Below are 13,426 nucleotides of genomic sequence, written 5' to 3'. Positions count from 1 at the left end.
TATATATATATATATACATATACCTACTATAATGAATTATTAACAAATATGTATTAGTATTATAAACATTAGTAACGATAAAAGCATTTAATATTTCAATTTGATTCCTAACTATCATCAACTAAAGTTGAAGTTACAGTTGTACCAAGCATTAGCTATGAAAGCCTTTCCAATTATTGACAATTTGGGAAAGCAAATTAGACCCATAAAATAAAATAAAACCATATACTCCGTCCTTAAACATAAAAGAATGGTCACTTCTGATGGAATAAGTCTTCAGATCTCTGCTGTATCTATGGTAACTAACGTCAGATGACACCATATTGGTAGACATATTAGGAACTTTATGACATATCGATATTGGTGTTTATTGTCAACAGAAATTGGAATACATGAATAAATGTTGCTCATGAGAGAGAGAGAGAGAGAGAGAGAGAGGGGGGAGGGAGATGGAGAGGGAGGGAGAGAGAGAGAAGAGGGAAAGTGAGAGGCATTGGCTTGTCTTTCTGGAATTCTAATATCAGTATTTCAGAATGAGAAGCAGAAGCACAGGTGATATACTAACACCCCACTACCAGCATTTCCACCAAATCCATAATAATTGATGAAAGATGAGTATGAAAATCAATCTGTGTTTACATAGAGGCAGGTAGGTTCAGACAATCGTGACATTTGTACATGTATGACAACAGAAATATTACCTTTACTGAACAATAGCAGCTGTAGTCTAGAGAGGTGGTTTAGAAGGGAGATAATAGTGGAACATATGAAGTGTTACAAAAAAGCCATGTGTCAAAAAAAAAAAAAAAGATATTTTCAACACACACCGATAAAGGGGCTTCTATGTGGTCACTAAAACAACTAGAAATAAAAGCCAAATATATTCACTACTATGTTTAACTGGGAAGAAAAATAATGGGTTGGTCATTTAGTCTTAACTAGAACACTGTGGATGATGGACTTAGTCATTTAGAGAGTTATTTCAAGAGAAGATAAATAGGATGTAACAACAGAACATTTTGCAAAGACTGACATGTTAAACTTAGTTTCTTAGCTTTATGGTTTCTTAGTTTTATGGCCGGGGATAAAGCGATAATGTTTCAGATTTCGGTTGGTGATGGAAAGGAAACTAAGTCTTGACAGATGACAAGATCATTTAAAAGTAACAGTTGATTTATAAATGGAAAAATATCAAAAGAAATAATATTTAAATGTAAAATAATCACTAAATACTTTACAAATACACACACACATACATACCCAAGAAGATATGTATGTAAAGAAAGAAGTGAGCGTTGGTGACAGGAAGAGCATTCAGCTGTAAAAAATCTGCCTCAACATGGAAAAGTGGGTGTAAATGGTGATGATACACACACATGTATATATATACACACACACACATATATGCATATTTAGATGTGCACACACATTTGTTTGTTTCTTCATTCATTTTCACATCTGTCTTTCCATGCTAGCAAATGTGAAATGAATATATTAATGAGACATAGTTTCACTGCTGGATACTCTTCCTGTCACTAACACTTACTACTTTTCTAGACAAGCTGGAAGACTACATGTTGCATCTACATATGATTTTTGGCTTGGTTTGTACAGAATGTAGTGGTTGCATTTTATCATGACACCAGTCCTCAGTACTAGAGAGGCCACCATATCCTCAACAAAGCCCCTCTGGACCCTCTGTTGTCTTAATTTATTCACCCACTGCCTTACAGAGTGTGTTGGGTGCATTCTGTCATAGCACCATCACTAGTGAGGTTGACTGTATTCTAACAGACTGGTCATATTAAACCAGTTTTCCTCATAATCATCTGCTAGAGTTAACACCACCATCACTACATGTAAAAGATCAACATTTGTTACATGTCTAGTATAGCCACACTCACACAGTTATACTTTCTACAGGGCAGCAAGCTGGCAGAAACGTTAGCACGCTGGGTGAAATGCTTAGAGGTATTTCGTCTGCCACTATGTTCTGAGTTAAAATTCCACTGAGATCGACTTTGCCTTTCATCATTTCGGGGTTGATTAAATAAGTACCAGTTATGCACTGGGGTCGATATAATTGACTTAATTCGTTTGTCCCCTCTGTGTGTAGCCCCTTGTGGATAGTAAAGAAATAACACTTATACTTTCTACAATAGAAAATGCAGAGAGATGCAGTGTCTGGTAGAATATCTTCTTGATGGTTATTAAGTACTAGCTGACCTTATGGAGTAATGTGGACTAACCCCAGCCCAATATATTTGATAGCTTTTTTCTGCCAGAGTGCAAGTCGAGGTGTCTCAAAATCTAGGAACACCAGAAAGTAACTGTCCTTTGTTGCACTCCATTTCATCTTTGTTGAGAAAATAACAATGCCTGGTTGTGATGTATCATTTTACCATTTTTGTCAATCTCATTTACTTTCTTGGACATGTTTCAGGGCGGAATCTTGGTCTGATTTTAAGCAGCTTCTGCTGAAACTGCCATTATCTTTGTTCTTACTGCTGTATTTGTCATTGTTTAGCTGTAGGTCAATGTTTTGGTAAGAGTCATTGACACCCCTGGAGGATTGGAAGAATGGACTAGCTGAACTCTTATAGTAGTGGTCAGTAGTAGTCAGACAGAGCATTTCGGTAGTCTCGTGAACACATTGATTAAACCTCTACTACATAATTTATCTATACCAATGGCCCAGTGGTTAGGGCAGCGGACTTGCGGTCGGAGGATTGCAGTTTCGATTCCCAGATCGGGCATTGTGAGTGTTTATTGAGCGAAAACACCTAAGCTCCACGAGGCTCCAGCAGGGAATGGTGGCGACCCCTGTTGTACTCTTTCGCCCCAACTTTCTCTCACTCTTTCTTCCTGTTTCTTGAGTAATGCTGCGATGGACTGGTGTCCCGTCCAGCTGGGGGGAACATATACGCCATAGAAACCGGGAAACCGGGCCCATGAGCCTGGCTAGGCTTTGAAAGGGCAACGTACACACCAACCTGTGCCAAGGTATAGTAGTCAATCGTGACCAAATATGTTCCAGGTGTGTTTATCCTGTCACTCCTTTCTCTCGAGACATCTTTTCGCAGATGTGTGTATAACAATCTGATGTTTGTTTTAGAAGTACCGAAGACTACAGCAGTGGGATTTGATTTCAGAGAGAACTGACTGCTATTTCTAGCAAGAGAAGCAATCATGTTGTAGTTCCCTCATTGGCTTTACATCATGTTTGTTATTATTGCTTTGTTCTTTGTTCATTTTGTTGTTATTGTTGCTACCCTCTTCTTGATAGCAGGCTGAAGCCTCTCACACTGGGGGAGTAGGCTTCTACTTCTACTGCCATGCGTAGAAAAACAAACAAAAAAGACCTGCCTTGTCAACGAACAATAACTGGAACTCAAATTACTCTCTGCTTCATAAGGGAGATGTTCCACATGCATACACACGCACAAAAAGACAATAAAAGATTCTATCCAGTTACTAAATATGATACAAATTACAATAAGATAATAAAAAGCAACTTATGTTCAATGGAACTAAAACATCTTCCTCTGCATGTCTCAGCTAATAATCATTAATAATAATAATAATAATAATAATGATAACAATAATAATGATGATGATGATGATGATGCAATAAATATAGCTAAATAACAAAAAAGAAAAAAGCTGTATGCACAAGGCGCATAAATAAAACTGGGCTTGGTGCTGAGAGAGAAAAAATACATAAAGGGAGTGGGGGGGGGCAATAAAAAATAACAAAAAAAAAAAGGAAAAAAAAAAAAAGCAGAAGAGATACTGTGTTCTGTTAAGAATATAGATATCCAACAAGTAAATATAGCTTGATCATGAAAATCTTTAAAAACACGTTTTTTTTTTTAAAAAGGTAAAGAAAAAAAAAAAACTGCTTTGGTTGCATATCAACAATATAAGAAATAGCTGGAATGTAAATATTCATGTGATTCATATATATATTATCTATACTTCAAATGTAGATAATATTGTTATATGTTTTATTATCTATACTCTTCAAGAACAGATAGGCTCATGCCATTCTGGTAAGTTTTTGCCAAAGCCAAATCCACAACCTGGTTTTCATTGCTATTCAGAATAGTTTCACTTAAATTCACGATTGCCAACACTGCACAAATCCCCACTTTTAATGTTATTATGAGCTAACGAGGGCCCCTCTAAATGGTTGCTTGGCCTGCTTGACAGTAGCTTAAGCACACCCTACCACAAAAAAGAAAAAGTAAGATATGCACAGTGCATAGCAAAAGCATGACTGTGTGATTAATAAACCTGTGTGACAGCCATGTGGTTCTGGGTTCAGTTCCACTGTAAGGCACCTTATGCAAGTGTCTTCTACTATAGCCTCAGACCAACCATTGTTTTGAATGTGGATTTGGTAGATGGAAACTTGGTGATTTACTTCCTTGGTCTTCCCTTCTATTAAACTTTCCTCTGTTTCCGAAGAAGAGCGCCTGCTTGAAACGTTAAACCATCTTTCTTTCCTTTCCTGAGCGTCAGCTAATACATTACATGTACCACATCCTCGCGTTGAAGTTCTTTTGTGTTTGTTCTTTTTGGATTTACTATATATATATCATTGTCATTAATGTCAAACTACCCATGCTGGCATGGGTAGTTTGACAAGAGCTGGCCAGCAAGAGAGCTGCACTGGGCTCCAATTGTTTGTTCTGGCATGGTTTCTATGGCTAGATGCCTTTCTTGACTCCAACCACTTTACAGAGTATACTGAGTGATTTTTACAAGGCATCTATCTATCTATCTATCTATCTATATATATATATATATATATATACATGCATGTGTGTGTGCAACCTAGTCTTTTGACCTCACACAAGGGTTGTAAGCAAGCATCACCATCATACAATTGATGTTTATTTCCTGTCTTCTGTGGAAAACATTACTTTGCTTGGAAACAGGTGAAGGTCAACAACAGGAAGGCATCTGGTTGTAGAATATCCACTTCTACAAATCCTGTCTAACCCATGCACATGTAAAGAAGTGGACACTAAATGATGAGGATGATGATCTCATTGTCTATTTTTATTGATTATCCATACCATGTGAATAATACAGATTCATACCATGATACAAATAATTCCTATATACCCATTTTTCTTTGAATCAACATTTTTTTTTATTAAATGTTTTTTTTTTTTTACATTCAGTATTTACATTTCATGACTGCTAAAAACAGCAGCTGAATTTTTTGCAAACCACATCTACCATCTCAAGAAATGGAAGAAAATGTGTAAACAAATGTGTATTAATGGAATGTTAAGTATAATTTAGACAATAATGAGATTTTCACAGCTTGAACACCTTCAATCATAGATCTGCTCAATAAGGGCTAACTTGAGGCTAAACAATAATATTTCATTGTTACATAGTAACGAACTGTAACCCACATATTTCATAGTCTGACATGATAGGAAGTCATAGCTTTTGCATAGAATGATTTTCTACTTCATCTTTTATCTTTATCTTTTATGTGTTTCAGTTACTAGACTGCAGCCATGCTGGGGCACTGCTTTGAAGAATTTTAGTCGAATGAATCAACCCTACTACTTATATTTTAAACTTGGTACTTATTCTACTATAATCTCTTTAGTTGAACTACTAAGTTATGGGGACATAAACACACCAGCATCAGTTGTTAAGCATTGGTGGGGGCAAACATAGACATAAAGACACAGACTGACAGACAAACAGACAGACACGCACACAATGGTCTTCTCTCAGTTTCCATATATCAGATCCACTCAGAAGGATTTGATCAACCCAAGGCTATAGTGGAAGACACTTGCTGAAGGTTCCATGCAGTGGGACTGAACCTAAAACCATATGGTTGAGAAGTAAACTTCTTACCACACAGCCATACCTACACCTATATCAACAAGTTCATGATGAATTTGAAATATAAAATTTTCTGCAAAATAGCAGTAAGGAAAAACACAACAGGGACAGGATAATGGACTTAACAGCAACAGGCATGCCTGTGTGGTTTAACAGTTCACTTCACTCCCTCCCCCCTGCATGGCACCATGAACAAGTGTCTTCTACTATGATCTTGGGCCAAACAATGAATGAATTAGGTAGATGGGAACTGTGTGGGACCTCACAACCCTCACCACATTGTGACTAGTGTCTGTATTTTTACATCTCCACAACTTAGTGGTCCAACAAAAAGGGGACTGACAAAATAAATATCACACTTAAAATAAGCCATGGGGTAGATTTGTTCAACTAGACTCTTCAAGACAGTGACCCAGCTTGATAACAGTCCACTAACTGAAAACAAATAACAGAATATGATATATCAATGTATAAATGTACCACAAGTGTAGTGAGAGAAACTCTTTACCTGAGCTTCGCTGAGTTGGTTACGTAATACAACAACTTCTTCTCTGAGCTCTCGAATGATACGAGCATTGGGGTCTTCGTTTACCACAGCATGGTTTATAATTCTCTTTGCACGGTCAGCATAACGCAAAGTGGAAAGTGTTTCCTCATAGTTATCTGCCGCTGGGCTCACAGTAGCTACCATCACAGTTTTGCTGTTACCACCAAGGTTGTCCTGTAAAGAAATGACTCACATTAGCACAATGAAAGCTTCTTAGCTGTAAATTTCTTTAGGTTAGCTATAGCATTAGTATAGTTTTATAATCCATAAAATAATTTCTCTTCAAATAAACTTATAAAACTGTAGGCTATTCATGTTTATCACAGTTTTTTCAACTTCATTCAATCTTTCTCCAAAGTTAACAGAAAATAAATATATATATAATAATGATGATATATAAAGAGAGATCTTCTTGAATTAAAATAACCTCAAAGAACACAACTTCCTCTGTATAGATTACCCCATAATGTGTGTTTGAAAAGCTGTAAACAGAGAAAGTGCTAAACACAAATTTCTGTTTTTCTAAGATTCTTCTACATAACTAATAATTTTTAATTTAAGAAAATCTTTCTTCAAATATTGTGACTGTATCATGAGAATTCTTTCTAAAAACGTCTTTTGAAATATACATATATATATCAAGACAGTAAATTTTCAATAAATTTTGCAGAAAAATAAGATTCAAAGTAATGGAACAAACATGAAATTCAGTTCTATATTTAAGAGATGAGGAATTATGTATATTATTACATTTGACGGATATTTGTCCTCATCTTGTTTGTTGTTAACACAACGTTTCAGCTGATATACCCTCCAGCCTTCATCAGGTGTCTTGGGGAAATTTCGAACCTGGGTTCTCATTCCTAAGGTATTTTTTAATGTTGTTGTAGTTGTTATTATTATTATTATTCAGGTTGCCGCCTGGAATCGAACTCGGAATCTTGGGGTTAGTAGCCCACGCTCTTAACAACTACGCCATATGCCCGTATGCGTAGTTGTTAAGAGTGTGGGCTACTAACTCCAAGATTCTGAGTTCGATTCCAGGCAGTGGCCTGAATAATAATAATAATAATAATAATAATAATAATAACAACAACAACAACATTGAAAAATACATTAGGAATGAGAACCCAGGTTCGAAATTTCCCCAAGACACCTGATGAAGGCTGGAGGGTATATCAGCCAAAACGTGTTAACAACAAACAAGATGAGGACAAATATCTGTCAAATGTAAATAATGTAAATAATAAACATGAAGTTATCTTTAAATTTTACTTAGAAAATTTAAAGAGAGAGAAAAAATACCAACAGAATAGTAGAATCAATAAATATATACATATAGACATTACCTTTAGCAGCCATGTCAGGACAGAGTCTCGGTATGGTACAAATTTATTCTTGTTCTTCCCAGCAGCTTGGTCAGCTAAAGCTGATATAACTAGACCAAGTGTTGTTAAGGATCTGGAAAATAATTAAAAAAAGAAATACAATTTAGAGTGATGTGCCAGCATCAGAGTTTGATCCTCAAAAGAGGAGCAGTTGATAAAAAAGCCAAACTCTTTGTGCCTATCTTCACCTGTGGCCATGAGATAATTACCAAAGGTGTGTGATCATGAATACAAGTGGATCTCTGAAATAGTGTTAATTGACAGAGTGCATAGCTCAAAGATCAGAGTGCCTCTCCAGGTCAAACTGCTGCTACTTTACATTCAGGGCCCACAAATCCAGTACTGCAGACATGTGGTCAGTATGTTGCAGGAGAGAATTAGTAAATGGATTCTTCAAACCAAGCCATCTGGCAGGAGGCCAAGGGTTGACCAAGAACGAGATGGCTGGATAATATCCATAGTCTCAGTTGGTTACGCTTGGAAATCCAGTTGAAAAGTGTAATGACAGTTCCTTCTGGTAGGGCCATACAGAAGAAGTGCCCAAGGACTCTACTCCCATGACATTTTCAAGAATATTGGGTAGAGAAAATAGATGGATGACTCTTACTCTTTTACTTCTTTCAGTCATTTGACTGTGGCCATGCTGGAGCACTGCCTTTAGTCGAGCAAATCGACCCCAGGACTTATTCTTTGTAAACCTAGTACTTATTCTATCGGTCTCTTTTGCTGAACTGCTAAGTTACGGGGATGTAAACACACCGCCATCGGTTGTCAAGCGATGTTGGGGGGACAAACACAGACACACACACACATATATATATATATACATATATATGACGGGCTTCTTTCAGTTTCCGTTTACCAAATCCACTCACAAGGCTTTGGTCAGCCTGAGGCTATAATAGAAGACACTTGCCCAAGGTGCCACGCAGTGGGACTGAACCCGGAACCACGTGGTTGGTAAGCAAGCTACTTACCACACAGCCACTCCTGTGCCTATCCACACAGCCACTCCTTAGCTAACTGTTTCTTTATTGACCAGTATAATTTCAGATCATGAGCCTGGTGTTGCCATCCGGTTTCACCAGTCCTCAGTCAAATCGTCCAACCCATGCTAGCATGGAAAGCGGACGTTAAATGATGATGATGATGATGATGTTCCTGGATAATTCAGAGTATGGCGTAGACAAAGTTGTAATTTCTTGGTAAAAGTTATTTGATTCATGTTGATATGCTTTATGGAAAAGCATGAATGAAATAACATTCTAGTTGTTATTCTCACAAAACAGAAATAGAAGATCAGATCTTTTTGCGTTGACAAAAGAAATCAATTTTATATCATGGCTAGTTGCATGATTAGGCTTATCCAGTCACTTGATTATAAAAGTACAGAACAAAATAATTTGATTCTTACAGCCAACACAGTTTTTTTATAATTACATAAGACATTTGATTTTTTTCTATGATTGGAATTAGTAAAGTAATAACTGAACAAAGAACAGAGAAAGTAGAGAAATATTAACAGCAGAGAACATTCATTCTAGTCAGTCACTCGGGACTGAGAATAAAGCAAGAACTTCTCTTCATATTCTGATATGTCCAGCTTGAGTTTTGCACTGATCAGCAGGTTATAGAAAAAAAAGTTAACAGGTTGAGGCTAGTGCATAATTAGAATTAATACATAAATTTTACTTCGTTATAATCTTAAAACCATTTAATTAGAAAAAATATTAAAAAAGAAAGAATATATGCATTGGAATGCTAAAAGACTCATGATCACTATCACACTGTCATTTTAATGGCAAATTGGATGCAGTGGGATAGATTGAGATGAACAGGGATTCCAGCAAGATGAGGTCCACCCCACCACTGCATCAAATGACTCCCTAGCCCGGCTGACAGAGTGATTTCAGGAGAGACCGATCAGCAGGAAGTGTGGTGTTGAGTGGTCACCGCAGTCTCTGGACTTGACCCCTCCCCCGAGTTTTATCTGTGGGGGTATCTCAAGGATAATGTTTATCAGAATAACCCTCAAATGACTGGTGAACTGAAGGCAGCAATCATGGGAAATCTCCAACGAGGAATGTGTTCAAGTAATTGATAATTTTGCACGACGTATGCAAGTGTGCCTCCAATGTCGCAGAGGCCATTTGGAGCATATTTTGAAAAGAACTTGACTTTTATGCAAAGGGAATGAACATACACAGACCCAAGTTTAATTCCAGCAAATTTCAAGAAATTTGCTGGACCTTTGCAGGATTTGATAAAATTTTATGGGTTCTGTTTTTGGGGGTTACCCTGTAATATATCCTCTTCTATAGTTGGGATCACTACTACTTTGTTATCTCCCCTTCTCCTTAGCTCTCCTGTGTGACCTTTCTGTCCAGCATTCGCCATGATAGATCGCTAGCCATTACACACATTGTTTTTCTCTCTTTGTTTCTCTCCTTGTTTCTTTCTGTGGAAGAGTGTAGGCTCGAAACGTTAAAGACATTTTCAATTCCCGAGCGTTATACTAATACATCTATTTGTTTTCTACACCACCTGTCTTCGTCTTTTGTTTTTTTGTGAATTCTCCCTATATATATATATATATATATATATATACACACACACATATATATATATATAGAAAGAGAGTGTTAGGTGTGATGTACAGAAATTGAATATTGAGAAAAAAAAGTCATCAGAATTTTGGAAAAAAATCCTTTTATTTATTTATTTATTATTAGCGCTTTCGTTCCTTATTTGACAAGTTCTAGGAAGGAACAGAGAAGAAATGAAAAGATTTTTTTCCAAAATTCTGCCGACTTTCTTTTTTCTCAATATATATATATATATATAAAATCAAATAATTTTCTTAAATCAACAAATTTATGCTTAAGACTTTGTTAAATGATTCTCTTATAAATTCACTAGAATTAGCGTTTCTATTCATTTGGCATATACCTTGTATTCTCAGTCTCTCAATCACCATTACTCAATCCATTCCAACTTAACCCTTTAGCATTCACATTTTTCTTTCAAAGATAATGCTTATTTATTCATATTGTTTTGAATTAATCATGCATTATCTTGTATTGGGTCGTTTCATAAATAATGCAGTTTTTTATACTTCATTTATTTTTCAAAATTAAGATAAACAAAGTTCTTTTTTTAATATAAAATATACTCTCCTTCATTTTCTACAATGCACTTCCATCTATATGGTAAATTTGCAAGACCCCTCTTCAAAATTCACTTGTCTGTGAAAAAATATACTCCTCCAGTACTGTTCTGACCTCATCTACAGAATTCATATTTTTTTCCATCCAAATGATTTTGAAGACTGAGGAATAAATGATAATCAGATGGAACAATGTCCGGCAAATATGGTGGGTGGGGCATCGTTTCCCATTCAAACTGCTCCAGCCTTAGGAATGTCATCCTCGCTGTATGTGGCTGAGCTTTATCCTGTTAGAAGAACACCTTTCCTCTTGAAACCAAAGATGGTCGATTTTCTTCTAGTGCTGACTTAAGTTGCTCACAGTAGATCTCCTTTGTTATTGTTTGGTTTGGGTTTAAAAATTCAAAGTGGACTAAATCTTTCATATCCCACCAAACATATAACAACACCTTACGTGGGTGAAGACCTTCTTTAGCCTGGGGTGCTGGTGTTTCCCTCTTTCGCCACCCACTGTCTTTGGTGCTTGACATTTTTATAGAGAACTCGTTTCTCGTCACCAGTCACTATTCGGTCCAAAGAAGGTTCATTCATGAGACATGACAGCAAAGAAGAGCACACATGCACTCTCTGCACACGCTTACACTTGGAAAGTTTGGGAGGAACCCATTGACTCAATCTGCTGACTTTTTTGATGGCATGCAGGTGTTGATGAATGGTTGAATGACCAAATCCAAGTTTTTCTGCTAGTTCTTCAACAGTTACAATGGGATTTTGTTCCACTAGGGTTTGCAGGATGTCCTTGTCGAGCTCTGCAGATCTTCCAGGATGAGTTTTGTCTTCTAGGTTGCAGTTTCCGGCTCAGAATTTCTGGAACCACCATTGGCACTGGCTTACGCTTATTGTCCAATCCCCATATACTGTATTAATATTCCTCACACTTTCCATTGCACTGTTGCTTTTATTGACCTCATAAAGCAAAATAAGCTGAATATGCTCCTTTGTCACTTCCATTATAGCTTTGAAAATATTATTAAAATTGAACTGCACTCTTCAAAACTTGCACTAAGAATAAGGGCAAGGTAAAATTACTACCTGCTTTTATAGCAAGTTGATTTAGGTAGTTTATCCTGTCCCCCTCCAACTTCTAGTTCATGCAATTGAAAAAAACCACATTATTTATGGGATGGCCTAATAGATTTGAAATATTGATAATGTAATTATTTATTTTTAGAATGACATTATAGTGTAGATGGCAGAGGGCAGATCTGACTAGCTTGAACATAAAATAGGGAGAGTATTTTGGCTGAATATATCTAGTTTGAATGCTAACGGGTTAAATCTCCAGTAGTTCCCTCTTACAAGATATTATTGCTTTTATCTTCATATCAAAAACATCAATTTTGCTCATTGTTTTTTCTAGGTCAACCCTGACTGAGTAGACGTATGATCAGAGGCATTCCAGCCATGACCACTACCGCATCACTTCTTTGTCAAACACTGTATGTTGGACTATATTATTTAGTGTGTTCATCTTTTTTTTTTAAGGTCACATCCTAGACTGTATTGAGAAAAGTGTTGCCCAACTAACTGACATAAAGTCACAGACATGATCCAACCTCTGGTCTACACCAATGCTGTCTCCTCTCTCTACTACTACTATAATGGCCTCTGCTCTTTGGATCTGGCTGGGCTCATGCTACTCTAATCTGGTGCAATAATCACAGCCAGTCCTTCTCATAATTTTTTCTGCAGGTGTTTGCTTTACAAAAGTTCAAAAGAAACATTAATAACATTATCAGTCTCACTGGTCTAGGAGGCCCTGCAAAAGGAAAAAAAAAGTGCATGCAGTATGGATGCCATTTTCTAGAAAGTGAAGCTGTCACAGAGAGGCCCCTCCAAATGAAACTGTTTGCTTTAATAATTGAATATCATACTGAAGAGTTTACCTTGCTTAGATGGCAAACATCAGCAATATAAATTTTAGAAATACACAAATTGTCAGCGAAGTATCTCATTATTTTTATATTAATATTTCAGACTTTCAATCATTCTTACAATATTTAATCACTAATGATAAAGATATATTTTGGGTAATAAATTATATATTTTGGAAATACATCAGCCAAGGGCTAAAATTGTAACAGTCTATCATTAATTCAGATAAGTTCCACAGTTCATAAATATTAGAGAGAGAAATGTATACGATGTTTTGCAACATACAAAAATTTTAATGATGCAGTGATTTTTATGATTTTTATGTTAAATAATTAAATTTTATTAATTTCATAGCTGTCGGCAGGAGTATATCATTTTATTGAGCAATAAATCTAAATATTTAAATAGTCCATTCCACCTCCACCAAAAACAAAAATAAAAATGCAAACATAATGATTCATTAAAATATCATATGGCCTATTTCATAGTTGTTCAATCTCAGAGCCGGGG

At 36.3% G+C, this 13,426-nt stretch overlaps 1 protein-coding gene across 1 annotated transcript in view; it reads right to left on the bottom strand.

The window, feature by feature from the left end:
• LOC106881370 (kinesin-like protein KIF13A) overlaps positions 1-13,426 on the bottom strand; it is a 696,895-nt gene that overhangs the window by 225,485 nt on the left and 457,984 nt on the right. Inside the window, 2 exon segments of the mRNA XM_052966922.1 lie at positions 6,389-6,601; positions 7,777-7,888. Of these exon segments, the coding sequence (XP_052822882.1) occupies positions 6,389-6,601; positions 7,777-7,888 (325 nt within the window).

The sequence above is a fragment of the Octopus bimaculoides genome, chromosome 4 (assembly GCF_001194135.2).
Source record: "Octopus bimaculoides isolate UCB-OBI-ISO-001 chromosome 4, ASM119413v2, whole genome shotgun sequence".
In the NCBI taxonomy this organism is placed as follows: domain Eukaryota; kingdom Metazoa; phylum Mollusca; class Cephalopoda; order Octopoda; family Octopodidae; genus Octopus; species Octopus bimaculoides.
The sequence above is the reverse complement of the archived record's forward strand: the minus strand, read 5'-3'. Positions and strand labels throughout refer to the sequence as shown.